Genomic DNA, 20,892 nt, shown 5'->3' on the forward strand with positions numbered 1-20,892 from the left:
GCTGATAGCTGAGTATTTAGCTTCTTTAGCAGCTAAAAGTATGTAGTGCTCTCCTGTAGCTTCTGCCAATATACTCTCATAAAGCTTTATTGGCAGTTTCGGAGCTCTTCTTTGCCAACTCATAGGCATTCATTGGCCTGTTTTCTTACTCTTCAGGATGATTGGTCATCTGGCAATCTCCACAAAGTTTCTCTTTTAGACACATGTCTCCATTTCCTCCTTCGGGAAACGTGGATTACAGACATAGCCAGGACAGTACACAGTGACTTCATTAAGTGGCACAATGCTGCAGTACTGTGTTAAAAATGTGCTTTATTTGGGGTAATTGTCTTTACCTGTGTTCTCCTTATCGAGTTCTTGAAAGGCACTGAGGAGATCTGACTTGTGTGCAAACAGCTTCTCACGTAGGACTTTGAGAGCTGTGTGCTCTGTGCGTTTTACACTGAAAAAAAATAAAAAATAAGCAGATTCTATTACAATGAATCACTGTCACTGTAACAAAAGCAATAATCATCATATTGAAAATAATTACAACACAAGGTAGCCCTTATCACAGATTTCGATTGATACAAAAGCATAACTTTTAACTGTAACAATACATGTAAATTGTGAATAAATATTATTTCCCTAGTACAGGGTTTCTCAGTCAGCAGCCCGGGCACAATGTGGGTCTTAAGGTGACTTACAAGTTCATCAAAAAACATTTACAAAATTGATTACTAAAACCATTTAAAATAATTCACAGTGAGCATTCTGTCGCCATAAAATCCCCATAAATCCTGTGTTTTTTTTTTGTCACCATAAAAATGTGATGTCAAACCCAACCTCAGCTGCTGCCATGACATGTAGGCACCATTTGTGGCTGAGGGAGCAGAGACAAGTGTAAATATATGAATAACATGTTTACATCCCTAAAAACTTCAATTAAAATTGGCATAAGCCACTTATGTTAATATGATTATGTTTACTGAGATTATGAGCTTAATCAAATTTTAGATAATTTACATGAGGTAAACTTTAAACGCATTATTGCCAAAATCCCATTGTAATTGAATTAAAAGGGTGAATGTAAACATACCCATTGAACAACTGTTGTAGGAAAAAATACTAAAAGTCAGTGACTACCAGTTTCCAATATTCAGCTGAAGGGAGAGTCCAAAAGGTCTAAAACCACTTCAAGGTGAGTAAAATTTAATTGATGAAATAATAACATTTTATTCAATTCCTTAAGATAAATTTTGGAAATTTGGTATTTGTAGAACTATTTGTATAAAATATCTGTTTGATACAGTTAAATGACAAAAAAATGTGATTTGGACTTTTCACCTTTTAAAGTAATTGGTTCTTTCGGTATTATTGTGGACATTGAGTGAATAGCTTGAGAAACACTGGACTAGTTTATCAAAGGTAAATAGTATCATGTGTGTTAATTACTTTTGTGGAAAGCTCAGTCCTCGGGTCATACTCGTGGCCTGATATTGAATAAAATAAGGCATGAGATCTGGACCAAGCCGGACAAAGGCTCCTCTGTTACTTCCAATCTCATAATAGTTTGAGGCTGAAAAAAGTGTCACAACCTGAAAGTGAAAACATGGAGAAATATGAATTAAAATAAACCAAAAAAAAAAAAAATTTAAATATACACTGGCATTATAATACTTTAGGCAACTTAACTACACTGTTTAAACAAGTCCATAAAATTTACAGAAAAATACCAGCAGCCGTGGTTGCCAGAAAATTTCCGTAAAAAAATACGGAAGTTTATAGAACTGTTTAAATTTATGGAAAATAACCGTACTGATACAATGTTCAGTTCACAAAAATGTAGCTTAGTGTATAAAAACACAAAGCCATTCAATGCACTCATGTATTCATGTGTGTTTACAATTAGTAAACATATTTTCACTGCATCAGTAACTACACAGTTACCTTTAAACAAAAGACGATGCAGCATAACGTCAAACTTTTGTAGTTCATCTCAGACTTGTACCCAGATGCTACTATCCTTCGCATTGGTGATACTAAAAACGTTTTACAGAATTTTGCTCTTTTTCTTTCTTGATTTTACAGTAAAATATGGGCAGCTGTGGTTGCCAGTAATCTGTTGTTTTTAACATTTTACATTCGTAAATTCAGTTTACAGAATATTCTGTTAAAAATACATTTAACAGTCTGTATTTTTCTTGAAACACATTTAACCCCTCAAATCCCAGAGCAAAATCCTCACTAGTGTCCTCACTACAGAGGGTTGAACACTTAGACAGTGATAAAGTTAATGAGATAATTAAATGTCTAATTAAAGGAGGATTGAAAATTATAGATATACAACTGTTAACAGCAGAATCACTGAAGGAAAGGAAAACACAAGTTACAGCCAAAACCAAAGATGAAATCAACTGAGAATAAAAACTCTAAATAAAATAATAATTAATAAAAATAAAACAAATTACACAATAAAAACGTAATTTCTCAATATCTCAGCACAGATTATTAAACAACTCCACAAACATCAGGAGCTTTACTTATTATTGAATTTCTGTCTCATAACCAACAGTCAATACTTTAGTATTAATAGTTTCTCCAAAACGAAAATTTGATCAGTTACAGCTATTTTCCGTATTTTGTACAGAAATGAGCTTAAAATCATTAAACAGGTTTTTACTGTAGATTGTAAGACAGACATTTACTGTTAAAATCAAAAACTTTTTTTACAGAGTACCCTTTAATGTTCTCATATTTAAAAAAAAAAATTTGAAGTTCTAAAGCAGCTGTGTTCTTGAGAAAGATGTGATAGTGTCATTAGCAACTGAATTGGAAATGACATTATTTTAATATAGTCAGTCATGAACTGACGTGGGCCGGTCTAAGTCTTGAAACTTCAGGCCTGAAAAAGAGTCTCACTCTGGCCCTGGTTTGAACTTACAGACATGTTGCCATGACAGTGAATTTGAATTTGTGTCAAATCATAAAAAAAAAAAAAAAATCAAATTCATCTCCCTGAATAATCTACGTATGAACAGACCCAAAATTTGTCTGTGATCACTGACCTTGCGATTGTGGCAAAACTCATATCCATCTTGTTTGCACTCGTGGGAGCGGATAATGAGCTGCAGATTGTGTCTGTTTAGAAAGTCTTCGGTGATATTAGGACCCCAGTAACAGCCTCCACCTCGCACCTCGTTTGGTACACAACCGTCCTGAGACATGGGGTCACTCCACAGTAGGTCCAAAATCTAAACATACACAAAAAAACGTCACTGTCTGTTAAATTCAATTTACTTTTAAAATGTAGATTGTTAAATGAATAAATACATTTGAAAGAAGAGAAATGTAAACCAGTTTGCTACAGTATGTGTCAGTGTGTATTTACAGAATGGTAAATGGAATGCAAAACTATATATATATATATATATATATATATATATATATATATATATATATATATATATATATATATATATATATATATATATTAGGGATGCAACAATACAGTTAGCCCACGGTTCAATACATACCTCAGTTTTTTACCACAGTTTTCGGTTTGGTTCTCATGGCTTGACATGTGTTTTTTTTTTTTTTTTTATTATTCTATAGGCAATAGGAACAGTAAGAGATTAAGGAGAAAAAAATAAAAACGATTCATTGCAATACTCATTTTGTTTTACTTAAAAGCCAAGAAAAGTACTCCAGTTCCTAGTGTATTGAATTAAAAAATTAACATTGAAATCTCACAGCTGCTGTTAGCCCATGTACAAACTGGGGAACACATAAAATCCTACACTTTGAAAATAAAAATACATGCAAAGTTAATAAAGATAAATTGTCCATTTCAAATAAACATATTTGTACTTAAGTAAACATAAATAGACAATCTTAATTATCTCGGTGCTGGAAAAATGCAAGACTGTAATCCAGGGCTATTCAATTGGCGGCCCGCGGCCCGAACCCGGCCCCCGAGCCAATTTTTTCTGGCCTTCTAAATGGTGTGACCAAGACATAAAAATAAATTTAGTTCAGTCGAAAAACGGCCGCTATAGCTATGAAGTGCTGTGCGTGTGTTCAATTCAGTATGAGCTGCAGAGGCTGCGCAGAGCGTGAGTCACCATAAGCGAGTGGTGCGGACAGCCTAAAACATTTGGATATGTTTTGTAGAAAATGCCTTTTGTACAATGCACTATAATCATTTATAGGGATGCAACGATTTGCTGATTTCACTATTAACTGCGCTTTAATTCTTCACAGTTAATTAATCGTAAAGGCTTCTCTAAGCCGCATTTCTGTTGCACGGAAAATTTATGACAAGTTGCCAAATGTGCACAAGTTTAAAGTTCCAAGTATGTACACCGAGGCTAATACGCACGCTTACCGTATTAACTATAGCAGCGGCCGTTCCCATATCACATCTTTTCTCCTTGCAAGTTTGTTATTTTTAATGTAAGAATGACAATTTGCACGCACAAGTGGAGCAACGCGCTTGTCTCTGTCTGGGCGCACGCAGTAAAAAACATCTCACGGTGATAGTTGTGTACGCCTTTCAGTGCAATGTCAAGCGCCCCCTTACTTTAGAGCATAGTGATTGGATATTTACTCGCGGGGAGGAGTTTCCTTATCTCAGCTCACGGACTTACAGGTACACATAGTCAATCCAGGGAAATATAAAACACACATAAATTATTTAAACGCAAAACCGAGAATACCGCAATTCACAATCGCGTATTAAAACGTGGAGGTTGTACCAAACGGTCCAATATTATATTGAAAACCGTGGCATCCCTAATATATATATATATATATATATATATATATATATATATATATATATATATATATATATATATATATATATATTAGGGATGCCACGGTTTTCAATATAATATTGGACCGTTTGGTACAACCTCCACGTTTTGATACGCGATTGTGAATTGCGGTATTCTCGGTTTTGTATATACTGTTGTATATATATATACAACAGTTCTGTCTGGTTCTCGAATCTCGAATCTATTGGCTGATAGCCGTACGATATTCTGCAATATCATAACTCCTACAGCCTCTTTACTCTTTGTGTATTACTCTGCCCACATACAGCCAGCAAAAAGCACCCACTACAGATCTAAAGTTTAAAAGATGCACGCTCAACTGTTTAATTGTCAGCTTATGGTTTGAATCCGGAAGAAAGTAGTTCCTCATACAAAAGGGTTTTTGAGACTCTCCATGTTTGATTTTGTTTTTATATACACAATTATGCCGTCAAACTGTTGTATAAATGCAATATCACATTCGTAGCAGTGCGATATGGCTGTATATTGGCACTGGTGGTGGCACTAAGGCACTCGGCTTGCAGCCTCGTGCCTCGTGCCAACGCCTGCCTCCCACTAGTGCCGATATACAGCCACATCGCACTGCTACTCGTGTGATATTGCTCATATATATATATACATACATACATACATATATATATATATATATATATATATATATATATATATATATATATATATATATATATATATATACATACATCTGCATAAGCATTCTGAATGGCATTTATGGTGAAGTGCACCAGTGTTGCAAGCTGGAAGGTGGCACGTCCCAGACTCAATAGTGTCCGGATGCAGCCTTTATGATGCAAGCTGAGATTGCATCACTCAGCAATGCAATGTCAGACACAATGCACTCAAATGGGGCGAGTGACTTTACTGTGACGGGTAGGGTTATGGGTGTGGTTATGTGAGCCCATTAAAAAGCATTTGATGCAGCTCAGATTGCACTGCACCAGGTCTGCATTCAGATCTCTCTCCCCATCTTTTTTTAAAAAATGTGTCACTAGCCAGTTGGCCTTTGGCTCTATGTTGTGTGATGGAGTTTCCCGGCCCTCCACCGGGCAATGATTCCCATTAAAATTTCCATAAACATTTTTCTGATCACTATGGAACACAACAAATTTGTCATAAAAAATCAGTAAAAGTGTCAGTACTCAATATTCAATGACATGTTAGTGACAACTTCATTTTTTTCTGTATTTGAGTTCAAGAAAAATATCAACAACGTGATTATAAAATTCTTGACAATTCTTGACAGGGAAAAAAAGCCCTTTTCTCTATTCCTGAATGTAATCTGTTCGGTGTTCACAGCTTTTGACAGGCTGTTTTACTATCGTTTACTATCGTAAGGTCATTGCTACAGTTTTTAATGACACACGACTCGTATTGACAGGTGAAAATCCAATCTAGGTTTGTTGCGGCTCCGAGCGGCGCATCTGGTGCCTCAGTCAAATTTAACTCAGTGTGCGTGGTTATTAGTCTCGGTGTACAAGCTCAGCATTTTAAACTGTAAAACTATTCAAAGACACAAATGATTTTGTACTTTCTGCTTGGTCTGTGTCCGAGTCTTAAATGTACGATTGAATGCTGGTCTTTTCACTCATGTTGCTTCTCTCTGTCTACCTGTCTGTTGCCAAACACAGAGTGGGGGAGCTCTTGGCTCCGCCCCCTTGTTACATTGGGCGGGAAGTCAAAACTAATTTTCATGTGAAGCAACAAACCCCTAAAACAGCGAGCTGTGTACACGCCCCCAAAATAACACTTTTTAACACTTTATAATAAAATAATCTGAACTGTGTTTTGAACTGAACCTAAACTGGCACACGCAGAAGAACCATAATATTAATATTAAATCATAAACAAACGGGTAAACTATGTGCCCTTTAAATATAATCTTCTTGGCTGCAGTTTGTGCAGTATGAAATATCCTATGTTGGTACATGTTTAAGTTAAGAGCATGAACATCATTTAATAAACAGATTTTGGGTTTTTTAGGAATAAATGTATTACAAAATTCTCATATAATTTGAAAGACTTTTTCTCAAAATGTACTTTTATGATATGCCATGCAATATCAAAATTTACTTACAACTAAGTCTTAAAACTGTGCAGTCGACATGACCAGAAATATAGCTGAATGTTAGAAAACTCCAAACCCCTTTTTAACAGGTGGTCTCTGTAATGTTTTAAGATTCTAGGGTGCTTGTTGTTCTAAATAAATTTAGTTATTATCTGTGGTGTAAAGTAACAAATTACAAATACTCAAGTTACTGTAATTGAGTAGTTTTTCTTAGAAATTGTAATTTACTAGGTAGTTTTAATAATGTGTACTTTTATTTTCCCTTGTGTACATTGTTATTGCTGGATTAATACTTTTGCTCCATTATTTTCGTTTAACCTGCAGCCACTTCTTTTATTTTTTCTTGTCTGTGAAGATTGGCTGAGTAATCTTGTGATTTCTGTCCAATCAAATCGCACATAGAAGTTAAATCGCATTATAATGAACTACCTCAGGACGTGTGCTTTATAATTGCAGTAAACTGTTTGGAAGCATTAACTGTGTCCAAGAAGATGTCCAAAATCTTTACACGCAGTGACCCAGAGACTGTTTAGATGCATGTCACTGATAAGAAGATGACGAATGTTTACTGTTTGGTGACCAAAATGGCCTTAAACACCCAGCAGGCACAAGACATCAACATGACATCGGATTGATGTTTTACCCCAACTTCATAGGGACTTGCATTTTGTTTGGAAATGAAAATTGGGTTAACATCAAAATCCCAACATCCAACCTAAAATCACATCAGAATCCCAATGTCCAAACATCCAACCTAAAATAAACCAAATATCAACGTCTAAATATGTTACAGATTGACCTTGTTATGGTTAATGATATTACAGATTTACGTCATGGACGTTATCACTATGACGTCTCTTAAAGATGTTAGATTTTGGTTGCCATACATTATTAATAAATGGGAATATTTGACATTAGTATGACATTGGCTTAAGATGTTGGCTCGATTTTGGTCACTTTCCAAAACATCCTAAATTTTTATACATTGGCTAAACATTGAATTTTGGTCACCTGACATCACAACCTAAATCTAATCTAATATTAACATCTTATCACATTGTGTGCCTGCAGGGCAATAACTAAATGCACTACAGAATATTACGTTTACACACATTCACAAAGTAAAAGGATATGCATCAGCTTTTTACAGTGTAATACTACTTTTGAGCACTTTCAAAATGTCTACTTTTTAATCATATTTTCAGTAATATTTACAACAGATACTATTACTCCACTTGCACTACATTTTTAGTCAAGTAATGATACTTTGACTTGAGTATGATTTTTCAGGACTCTTTCCGCTACTGGTTATTATGGAATTTATTTTTTTTTTAAAAAAACATCAACATAAACTTTAAACATAAACCAACGTAAACCATAACTAGCGCAATTTAAGAGGGTCCTTCACTTTAAGGAAGGAAAATCAGGGAGATAAGAGCAGTGTTCTGATCTCTGTGAAAACAACATTTATTTATTGCAAAATTTAAGGAATCCGAAAGGAGTTTTCCTATCAAGTCCCATACCACCAAATATAACTCAAGGGGTAGACCATCTAGGCCTGGGGCCTTACCTTTATTGATTGACTCTAGAACTTCTTTTTTACTTAGTTCAATTGGAGACTCTAAATATTTCTGTTTTTCATCACTTAGGCAAGGAAGATTGAATATAAATAAATTTCATATAAATTTAATACTTTGTTTATCCTTTACCCCACCTATATATTATCAGACATGCTGTGAGAATTTCTTTGCTCTGTTAAACATCATTTGGAAAATATTTTAAAAAGAAGGAAAAAATTCGAAGGGGGCTAATAATTCTGACTTCAACTGTATATACCTAAATTGTTATAGCTTTTGTTTGTTTCATATTGATTTCTTTATTTAATGTGATTTTATTATATCCGATATTTATACTTATTTAAATGATTTAAATTTAGTTAAGGCTATTTTATTTAGATATAACACTATTTTGTAGAGCCCACAAGTGGACATGTCATTTGTAAAGCTTTATGTCTTTCTGTTGAATTCGTATTTTGTATCTCCAAAATAAATAAGGAAAAAAAAATGTTTAATGCACAAACACAACTTTTAAACCGAAAGTTACCTGATGCTGTGTCTTTAATATGGTGTACAGATTATTTTGCGTTATTGAAACATCAAGGAAGATGCAGCCCTTATAACTAAAACTGCTTTATTATTTTTTGCAACAGACTTACATTTAAAAGGGAACATAAGGGCAATCATAAGCATAAAGACCCCTAGCCTATAAGGTGTTTTATGGAATAGCCTATCTTAAACTGACCAGCTCACCCTGGCATGCTCGCTTTGCATCATTATGTTTCAGTCTTAAAGCTAACTATTTAGTGGGTCTTTCTGCATTAACATAATAATTTTGTTTAGTGGAATGGATCAGAAATCTTGCCTTTCTTAATAAAAGTGCCTTACAATCAGATTTTAAGATTCCTAAAATCTTTTGTTCTAAAAAAGTTTCCTTTAATTGTTTTTAATTATTTCAATTTGGTTTTCCAAACAATTTAATTCTTAAGTTAAGGTTTATTTTCATAGAAGGCAAATGGTATACAGTTCCCTCTCTAGTAGTTTCCCATAAAATCTATGGATTAACAGCAGAGCTGAGAGAAACATGGTCAAACTATACTGAAATGGTTTAATAAAACCATCTTTCAATAGCAGAGTTGTATTAAAGCGCCACCTTTTTGTCCTTTGAGATCTCATAGGGGGAGACAAATTACTGCCGAATGGTCTGATAAAAGCATAGGAAGAATACTTATGTTTTTTATACTTTAAATAAAATATTTATATAATAATATAATAATATTAGATTTTAATGTATTCCTAAAAATTGTATTGTGTCAGGAAGAATAAAAGGTATAGTCCCTACAATTTTCATTCTTTATTCTCCAGATATCACAGAGGTCATTATCATTCAATGCCTGTGAAGCCTGGTCATTATATACTGAGAAAAGAGACTTATCAATAGAAGGATTGATGACTGTATTAGCATCCATACCCACCAGCAGATTGTAGTTACCAAAACTGAGGGGGAGTTTGGTAAGAGAAGGAAAAAAAATCTAACTCAAATTTATTTGGGGCTTAGACTGAAACAAAAACTATTTTTGGAATTTCATGATTCCGAAACTGAAACGTACGTAATCCACCCATGTTCATCACTAAAGAAAAAAATATTTTTTTTAATTTCATGATTCTGAAACGTATGTAGTCCACCCATGTTCATCATCCCCTGATTTCTCTCTTTTGAAAATGAAAAGGCGGCTATCATTTTAAAATGCCTATTTTGACAACAAGTCACCTCTGAGGTCCTAAAATGGGATTCTTATATATGAGCTATATCTATATAGATATAGTGTCCTGCTTATTCAAATGTACATCAGTATTGAAAGCTCAAATTTCCACTTGAAATATGTAAGCACCCTTCCTATGAGGTTGAATTTAGTCATCAGTGGTTTGCACCGTTAGATCACATCCCATCGAAATGTCAGCATCTAGCGATGTGACGAACCTCTCCAGGTCTGTGGGTGTCTGGTCACAACGCGACTGGTCACTTTAACCATCACTGGGTATAACAAGAACGACTCAATGCCCAACTGTTGGATGCATTTCCTATTTTCTGGCATAATTTTCCGTTTGTGAGATGTGCCCTTGCTGTAATCTGGGAAGAACCACAACAAGAATTTCTGACTTTCTTCAGGATTGCTTGCCTGTTGTTGTAATGGAGTAGCTTAAAAATCTGAGTGCTCGGTTTCTTACTGGATGTATCTTCATTTGCATACAGGTGATGTAATCATTCAATTTCAATCATCTTACCTTGTAAGGCAGGCAACCACTTAGGAATCTGGGTCTGCAGAAACTTAATTGCATTACTGCTTTTCGCTCCTTCAGGTAAGCCCACCAACCTTAGATGATTTTGTCCGGCCTTGTCTTCATAAAACCATAGATTCTCCTGCAGCTAACGTGGCATGTTGGTGATCGAATCCATTTTATTTTGTGCACTGTGGTTTGCATATAGTCCAGTCTGTCGCCGATCACTCTGACATCTTTTTCCAGGTTGTTAAGACATCTAGATATCATTGAAATTTCCTCCCAAATGATTGCAGACATGCTAAATTTTATGGCAGTCAGTTGTTTTTCGGCATGGCGTCATGAAGGCGTTCATCATCTTTAAAGGGCACCTAGGTTACCCCTTTTTTCAGATTTAATATAAGTCTTTTGCGTCTCTAGAATGTGTATATAAAGTTTCAGATCAAAATACCCATCAGTTTTTTCATTATACCTTTTACAAGATGCTGTTTTATACTGATTTCCAGCAGGGGGTGGTTTTGTCATACTGCGCCTTTAAGACGATTCTTTCCCGCCCACTGTTTCTACATGCCTCCTCCCTCAGCTGCGTCAGACAACAGACAGACTTAAAGGAAGGTCTCACGTAGCGTTTGTGAGATACTACAGTAAGAACTAACCTTTACTAATCAGTATTGTGAAGTTGCATTGATGAGTCACACACAATATCGTTACAAAGTTAACGCGCGCGTGCACACACGCACACACACACACACACACACCACAGATGACACACACACACACACACACACACACACAGGCAGGCAGACAGAGCGCGCTTAGCTTAGTTAAGGCTAACCTCAAGTACTGTGTGGATATCTGTTATGCTAATGTACAAAATAAACCTGATTTAACTTCCACAAACCGGGATTGAAGCGTCTTCTTTTATAATTGTTCTGACACGCGGCTGTGCTGATGAAGTAAAGCTGAAGTAAAACGCTGTAATTAATTACACACATACTCCGTTTTAAAACACTTTAAACATGTGAAACTTACTCTTAGTCACATTTGATGATGATTGCTGTCCAGATCTGTCCAAACAGCTTGAAAAGTAGATTTTTTACTATAGGTGCCCTTTAAATCATTTTTTAGAGGGAGAGTTGGGTTGTTCTTGTTTGGATGTCATCTCTTACATCTTTTAACAAAAACAAATGCTTAAAGCTTCAACTTAAATCTTTGTCAAATTATTTTCAAACCAAAAGGACATCTGAAGCGGAGTGCCAAATCACTAAGCAGCCATCACCATTCATTGCGCATGCGCATCTCCCACACTTAACAATTTCTCAATCCAACTGAAATCATCTATTAGCTCATGTAATTCATTAAGCAGCAGGCACGTGCACACATAGGGCTCAATCTGTGCAGTGCATAGGCCCTTTTTAGTCTTGGATAGAAAGTGCCCTTCCAAAATGAGCTGAAGTGCTCATTTTAAATTTTTGTCAAATTATATATATGTCAATATATATATATATATATATATATATATATATATATATATATATATATATATATATATATATATATATATATATATATATATATATATATATATATATATATATATATATTTATTTATTTATTTATTTATATATATTTATTTATTTATTTATATATATATATATATATATATATATATATATATATATATATATATATTTATTTATTTATATATATATATATATATATATATATATATATATATATATATATATATATAGCATATTCCTTACAAAATTGTTTCATGTTATTTAATTTTCAACAGATTTTAGCACAAGAAGATTTGAAGACACAATGTGAATGTTTTTTATACTACTAGTTTTATGTAACATTATATAATATGAAAAAATACTGTACAAAAGGAGAGGAAAATATTTTCACTATTGAGCAGTTTTTTTCTCCATTAGGTTAGTTTGTTTGCCCATGATATGTTGTCTTGCATAAAAGGTTGCTAACTTATTACAATGCTGCTCATAATTTTGGACTTTAGCAAGAAAAATTACAATATTTGATTTAGATTTTTTAGATCAGGATAATCAGGATTTTTTAGATGTTTCTGGAGAGCCACCTTCCTGCAGGTTTCAGTTGCAACCCATATTAAACACACCTGCCTGTAATAATCACGTGGTGTTCAGGTCCTGATTAATTGGTTCAGGTGTGTTTGATATGGGTTGCTAGCAACTGAAATCTGCAGGAATGTGGCTCTCCAGGAACAGGGTTGGCCACCCCTGTTTTAGATAATTTGCCATAAACTTGAGCCACAAGAAGCTTAGTTGTTTGTTAATTACTCACCTTTACAATTTTAAGACCAATGAAGGATGAATTTACTTTGGCTCTGCAATTTATAGTACATATAGTGCGTTCCAATAGTGGAGATCAGCTAGTTGGTGCTATCCAGGTAAACTTCATTCTACTGTTCACTGTAGACAATATTAATAACATGCCTGATGTTTTTTGACAGAGAAATCTGCAACAGAACATGCATACAAATAAATTAACCCCTCAAACAAACACTTTTCTCTATCTAGGAAGAAATTGGGTAGGGGCTCAAGCCCCTAAACTCCCCTCACAAGTAATGCCCCACCTCTTCCTCTGCATGCTCATGTTGCAAGGTACACATTGTAAGTTACTTCATGCATTCATTTTCTTTTCGGTTAGTCCCTTTATTAATCCGGGGTCGCCACAGAGAAATGAACTGCCAACTTATCCAGCACGTTTCATGCAGCGGATGCCCATCCAGCCACAACCCATCTCTGGAAAACATTCACACATACATTCACACTCATACACTAAGGACAATTTAGCCAACCCAATTCACCTGTACCACATGTCTTAGGACTAGTGGAAACCGGAGCACCCGGAGGAAACCCACGCAAACGCAGGGAGAACATGCAAACTCCACACAGAAACGCCAACTGACCCAGCTGAGGCTCGAACCAGCGACCTTTTTGCTGTGAGGCAACAGCACTACCTACTGCGTCACTGCATAGCCTGTAAGTTACTTATACCTTAAAAATCTGTATGTTAAGATTTATTCAGTTATTCACAAAAAAAAAGTGTATTTAAATATTTTTATAGACAAAGTTGTGGCATAAAACTGATAAGGCTGTGCTAGTGGTGCAAATCAGAGAAAAAAACGTAAGGCCATTGAAGCTCACCTGCTTCCACTCGTCATTGCTGGTGTCGGTGAATTCAGATGACTCCGGTTCAGATTCAGTGGACTGGGTAGATCTCAGGATGTGCTGAGACTTGCTGAAGCTGGACAGGCTGAACTCTGCCTGTCTACGGCGAACCTCGAGCTCCTCCTCAACCGTCCGAGCAACAGTTCTGGAGAAGTCTTGAAGAGAGCGCCTCTGGAAACTATCCCGAGCCCCAAACTGTGAGGGAAATGTCAGAGAGCCCCTTCTGTTTTGACAGATTACCACCTTGCCAAAATGCTCTGAATCTGCATAAAAATTACTGCATGATGGAGTTGTCTTCCTAGGAGGCCTCAGTGCAGACACGTACTAGAGAAAAACAACGTTCATCAGTTTAGGCAACACTCTCCAGTAAAGAAAAATAGTTAATGGTTATCACTACACTTTCTTGATTGATTACAATAATTGCAAACACTATTTTGCAATACAAATTCTCTGAAAGGCTTTTTAAATATGCAAATGAGGAATTCTTCCAAATGAGGAATGACAGATTAAAAATTTACAAATTTAATGATGGAACTAGAAAGGTAATTTCACTGAGGGATATTTGGGAATCGCTGTTTATCAATCAATAATTCAGAAAATACTGTCAACAGCCATTCTATGTAAATTAAAACATTGATAATCAGGGACATTTTGTGTCAATATATCCCTTAGGTAAAAACCTTAAGCTTACAAATATGAATCAAACTGTAAATTTTAGATTTATGAAAGTGGAGTAGCTCAGAGCGTGAGGAAAAAATAGAGAATCAAAATGTATTGTAAATAAATTTCATAGACACTGCTGTAATTAAACTGTTGCAATAGCACCTTTAATGTGTATTTATATTAGACTGAAAATAAATCCATAAATCACAAAATCTCAATCTGCAATTATTGATGTAGTCTGGTTGTTTGACTTACTCTATGTCGGTCAACTCGAGCTATGAGAGCAAGGTTTGTGCTGTCTGAGATTCCTCCATGGACTATAAGCACCCGCTGATCGATCACTGTCACTAAAGGCAGCCAGCTGAAGATCTTCTGCAGCAGCTTCAGAATACGCTTTCCATGCAGCTACAAGTAGATAAGAAATGTCAGATCTCAGATTCAAGGAAAAATGCATCAAATGTATTGCTTTATATTGTGAATCTCAGAGAAGTACGGCCAAAAGAGAATAACACATTACTGATGACGTTAAAGCAACAGAAACATGAGCTTCATCATACATTTGACTGCAGTTATACAGATACAAAGTAACTGCATGATAGAAACAAAGGATAAATTGGAAAACTTTTAAATTAGTTTTTAAAAGTTTTCAAATTTCATCCTAGACTAAATTTGGTTAAGAGAACGAGTTACAAATTAACTTTTGTAAATTTATTGCCTTTATATATATATATATATATATATATATATATATATATATATATATATATATATATATATATATACATACATATATACACACATATATACACACACACACACACAAACAAACACATTTTTGCCACCACGTTTTGTTCATTTACAAGCTACTAGATATTGATAGCCACCAATGAGGGAGGAAAAGAATGTAGCCTTCTGGCTGTAATCCTCTTAACACGGACTGTGAAAATAACTGACCAGAGTTTCCCCTTTTAAACTGTAAGTCTGAGATAAACAGCCATATGGTAAACAAACAGGAATTACTGAGCATGGGCAATAATCATGTAATTAATTACTTACCTTGTATTTCCCCAGCACTTCTTTGGTGAAGCCATACCTTTGAACAGAAATAACCGTTTATAGAAAATCTGGGGAACTGATTAATTAGTACACACAAAATTTGTACATCCAAATTTACATGTTAAGGAAAAACATTAAACAAAACATTTTAAATGATTACAGTTCAAGAGAAGCAAAAAATTATAAAACTTTGTTGAAATTTTGGCGTTTGTAATTTCCCCCCAATATTTTGCATAATTTTAAATGCGTTATCTTTCTATTTCTAAAGATGTTCAGTGATTAAAATATAATTTTAATAAATATATATAAGGCAGGTTCTGTGTATGTAAAATTGTCACAATATGATCAACACACAACATATAATGACAGCGGTGAGAATATAAGAATATAGCCAAAGGTAAATGATCTGATAATACTAATAATTCTTACTTATAGCCCTTTTAAGCTATTTATATCAATTTGGTAACTTTATATGTACGATGTTGTGGTGCTGCATACAACTTATGATACATGTTTTAAGAGGCACTTAAATATTGAAACTGAAATCAAGTGCCATTACCTCAGATTAATAATATGGTCTTCATGGTTTCCTCTATTAAGATAAACATCACCAGGATACACAAGCAGAAAAGTAAATAATATCAGCAGAACCTCCATGGAGTCTTTCCCTCGGTCCACATAGTCTCCATTGAAAACATAGGGTTTTTCCATTGATGGCATTCCATTCTGGACAAATTAGAATAGATATACTTAACCATTGTGTGCTGTTGGGGTTATTTTTATCCACACTGAGGTGATTCTGAGTCTTTATTTGGCCACAACTTTCTCTATGTTTCAGCAAATGGCATGATTTTTGGCGACAAATCTTATGTTGAGACATATGTTGGGAAAAGGCTTTGGAAATTAAAAAAAAAAAAAAACACAAAAATACACTACAAATTTACTACCCTTTTGATTTGTTAGTGTCTGTTTTTGTTATTATAACAACATTTTTTGATTGCAGAGCCATGACACCATATAATCATGCGTCATTGATTGTCGTTGAATATTTGTTGTCGATCATTAGTTGCAGCTTAGTTTCTTAGTTTTTATTGTGTGTGCACCCATGTGTCAGTGTACAAATGTGTGTGTTTATCTGTGAGAGCCCATTGTGTCTAAAATAAGCACCTCAGCTTTTAGAACATAGTACATATAGTAAGTGTATTAGTTCATGCACACAATAATGTAAAACTTACCCCAAATAAGTTATGCCATCTGTTGATCAACAGTAAAAATGACCTCTTCCCAACAGGGAAAACCACCAATAATGAAGAATGCATGGTTATATGGTGTTATAGCTTTGCAATAAAAAAGGTTATAATAGCAGTCAATGGGACAAAAACCAACAAAACAAAAGGGTGGTAAATTTGCCCAGAGTGTGTTTTTAATTTTGTATTTTTTTTTTTTAATTTTCAAAGCATTTTCCAAAAATATATGTCAAAATAAGATTTGATGCCAAAAATCATCATTAAAGATTTTGCGTAGGCTAACATAATCAAAAAGCGGATTATGCTAGAATTGAAATGCCTACCTTGTAAAATATTAGCAGTAAGTCCTCTAACTGTCCATGTAAATCACCTGTAACAAAGGTCACAATTTACTTAACAGGAGCAATAAATAGTGTCAAAATAGAAAAAAATAAAGGCATGTGGTGTCAGGCACTCTCACCACAAATGGTTATCTCTTTGCTATGGCATGTAGACACTCGGTTAATATTTGGCAACACTCTGAGTAACTTCCACGTTTCTAGAAGAAGCTGAAGAACGTAACGAGAGTGAAGCTGCTGCTTGGAAAAAAAATAAAAGAAGTGTACATAATTAGAGAAAAAGTCTTGAAATAATAAAGCATAAGTTTCTTAATGATACCATTAAAGAGCCCCTATTACAGGTTTTTGAAAATTACCTTTCATGCAATGTGTAACAGCTCTAAGTGAATGAAAACACCCAGCTCAGGGTTAAATCTAAAGTTCCACTGTGTTTAAAACCATTGATTCTAAAAGAAAAGAGTCTACTCATTATGTGTTCAAATTTTTTGCCTGTTCATATGGACCAATCTTGTTCTGCCAATCATGCGCTGTGTTTGTTTCTGACAAATGATTGATACAATAACCTACCCTGCAACACAGGATTCAAGGCCTTTTTCTGTTAAAAGAACGATCAGCATTGTATGGGACATTTTTCAGTAATTGTTACACAGTTTATATGGACCAGTTTCTGTACTCTGGCTACTTCATAACCTTGGTGGGCAATTCTTTCTGTCTCGTGCTGAATGCAGTCAACCAATCACAACAGACTGGGTTACTGGACCAATCACCATAGATTACATCATGTAAAGGAGGGGTTTGGATCAAATGAATTGCTAAATAAATCATATGGAAGTCATTGGGATAATTATGTAAAAATAAACCTTTTATAAAAATGTTAAAAAATATTACCTTTTATAAAGCATAAAAGGGGTTCCTTAAGAACATATTTTGAATTACTTTGATAACCACTTCTTAATTTTAAAAGAAAAAAAATCACTTTAATAAACTTTTTGTAATTTTAACGATACTTCATGGAACCAAAGGTGCCAATAAAGAACCATTGTTTCCTAAATACCTAAAACATTTATTTTATGCATCCTCATGGAGCACCTACTTGTTTGTTTTTGAAGGCTTCTACAAGATCAGCAGCCTGGTCCATATCTAAAGGAAAGGTCAGCCGTGGGCCAGAGTAAATGTCTGGCACATCAATATTGGTGTAGTTGAAGTATCTCTCCCACTCTGCATCTCTGCAAACTTCGTTTTCTCGGAAGATATGTGAGATAAGGTTTCCTGCATGAAAGAACATACAAGATGTTTTTAGCATGGTTTATTTGAGTGCAAATATGTACTGTATAGGTGGTTTGTGTTGCAACAGCTTGTTTTACGTTCACTGCTTGAAGGAGTAAAGTTATCCACCAGGTAACCAAGAAAATTGTATAACTGCAAAGAAGTGAACAAAAAATGTCATATCATTATAATTGCAGTCACAGATTTATTTGAAATTGAGTTGTCCATCCATTCATTCTTCAAACCACTCACCCATTCTTTCTTCCATCTATCAATCCATCCACAGACTTTTTAATCTCTCCATCCATCTATATTTCCATTTTCTATCCATTCACATTTTGACCTTTTTTAACCATCTGTCCTTCTTTTTTCATCCATCCATTTATATTTCCTTCCATACACTATCTTCATCCATCCATCCATTCATCCATCCATCCTTCCATTCATCTATCCAACCATTCCGCCAATCATACCTGCCTTCAAATTGGGTTTAAGGTAAACAATTTCTTACTTTGATCTGGTCTTGTAGGTCTGCATACTCCATGGACTGGAAGATGTTCCAAGTGTATCTTCGTCTCATTTCCATGCGAGCCACATACTGTTTGTGCCAGCGCTGGATCAGCACTGCAGCTTTTATTGCTTACAAGAAAACACTATATTTAAATCAATGTATATGTGATTGATTACAAATTTACAATTTTCATATAAGACTTCCGGAACCGCACCATATTCAGCATCATTTAAGGGATTACTATGTAGGATTTAAATCAAACCTTGCTTATCAACTCATACATATACAGCTATATCACTGGATGTTCAAAACAATATATATATAACTTGCATATATACATAAACTCGATCCTTGCATATACACCCACTACAATACACGCACATACATAAAAACTCAGTGCATGCAAACACACCCACACACACTGGCATACACATATAAACTCGATCATCGCATGAACATCCACATTAACACATGTACATACATAAACACGCTGCATGCAAACACACCTATACTCGCATATAGCCTCAATGCCTAAACTCTAAAACTATAAACACTCTTGCAAACATACAAAATAAAATTCACAAACATATGTACAATTTATAACTTTATCAGGTTATTGAAAATCTTATCAAATAAAATGTGATCAACAGAAGTATTACTTCTGTTAAATAATGAAAATATAATATGTATAATAATATTAAATATTATATAAATAGACTATAAAATATGTAAGAAAGATTTTTATGTTAAGCCTTCTGATTACTTAGGCAACTACATAAACAAATATAAATGGACAGATACAGATGTCCAATATCTACAATTTCAAGGCTGTTTTAAAGATTTATTTTAAAACCCTTAAAGGACAAACAGCAACAAAATTTGAACTTGCCACCAGAACAAATTTTGCAATAGAAGTAGCCTAGACCCCAATTTTTTACTATTATTACAATTATTATTATTCTTCTATGATTATTTAAAATATATATTGATGTTAAATGTAAAAGTTTGTTATTGTTTTGATTGTTAAATGTGCAGCATATAAAATAAAAAGTCAGATAAAAAGTTTCTGTTCATCATGTTGGTCAAGCTAACTCACGCGAACAAGTTCAGAATCTCTGGACATTGCTTCTTTTCTGTTTAATAACTACTTCTTTGCAATAACTACAGCATTTTTGGTGAGAGGCAAACCCACTTAAACAGTACATTCCCCTACTAGACATAAGAATTGTAACCTGTGACAAATAGTAACACCAATGAAAAAACATATAAAATTCATTCATTCATTTTCCTTCAGCTTAGTCCCTTTATTTAGCAGGGGTCACGACAGCGGAATGAGTTCCCAACTTATCCAGCTTATGTTTTATGCAGCGGATGCCCTTCCAGCTGCAACCCACTACTGAGAAACACCTATACACTCTCATATACACACACACACCACTGCTAATTTAGCTTGTTTAATTCACCTCTTTCGCATATCTTTGGACTAAGGGGGAAACTGGAGGACCCAGAGGAAACCCATGTGAACACGGGGAGAACATGCAAACTCTGCGTAGAAACGCCAACTGGCCCAGCCAAGGTTTGGACCAGCGACCTTTTTGCTTTCACCCTCAAATGACTTTTATGCTAAAACTATTTCCATTTAAACAGAAAGAACTTCCTTTTACACTGAAAGTTCATGCACATACATTACATGAAATGACATGAAATAACTTGCAAATATGTATATACACAACAAATTTATATATTTTTATTAACATTATTATTATTTATTAAAAAGTTTATATTCATATGCAAAAGTTTATATGCAGATCAAGTTTATATTTATATGCGAAGGTGTACAAATGTGTTTTTGCTTGCAGC

General features: G+C 34.5%; 1 protein-coding gene across 7 annotated transcripts in view; it reads right to left on the reverse strand.

Annotated features, from left to right (window-relative positions):
• ppef2a (protein phosphatase with EF-hand domain 2a) overlaps window positions 1-20,892 on the reverse strand; it is a 46,785-nt gene that overhangs the window by 21,118 nt on the left and 4,775 nt on the right. For 2 of the 7 annotated variants that reach the window (XR_012406358.1, XM_009301816.5), the window contains exons 5-16: window positions 19,033-19,160; window positions 18,620-18,674; window positions 18,349-18,524; window positions 17,378-17,492; window positions 17,241-17,287; window positions 16,230-16,396; window positions 15,671-15,707; window positions 14,870-15,019; window positions 13,928-14,275; window positions 3,048-3,233; window positions 1,435-1,577; window positions 336-442 (exon numbers count right to left, since the gene is read on the reverse strand). Coding sequence is in view for 4 of the 7 variants with exons in the window: in XM_009301816.5 (XP_009300091.2) it covers window positions 336-442; window positions 1,435-1,577; window positions 3,048-3,233; window positions 13,928-14,275; window positions 14,870-15,019; window positions 15,671-15,707; window positions 16,230-16,396; window positions 17,241-17,287; window positions 17,378-17,492; window positions 18,349-18,524; window positions 18,620-18,674; window positions 19,033-19,160 (1,659 nt within the window). In the remaining 3 variants the exon portion in view is untranslated. Of the gene's footprint in view, window positions 1-335; window positions 443-1,434; window positions 1,578-3,047; window positions 3,234-12,578; window positions 13,237-13,353; window positions 13,523-13,927; window positions 14,276-14,869; window positions 15,020-15,670; window positions 15,708-16,229; window positions 16,397-17,240; window positions 17,288-17,377; window positions 17,496-18,348; window positions 18,525-18,619; window positions 18,675-19,032; window positions 19,175-20,892 lie in introns of those variants that run through there. The other 5 variants (XR_012406357.1, XM_009301815.5, XM_073951437.1 and 2 more) reach the window with 4 other exon arrangements.

This window comes from Danio rerio, chromosome 5, assembly GCF_049306965.1.
Source record: "Danio rerio strain Tuebingen ecotype United States chromosome 5, GRCz12tu, whole genome shotgun sequence".
NCBI lineage: Eukaryota > Metazoa > Chordata > Actinopteri > Cypriniformes > Danionidae > Danio > Danio rerio.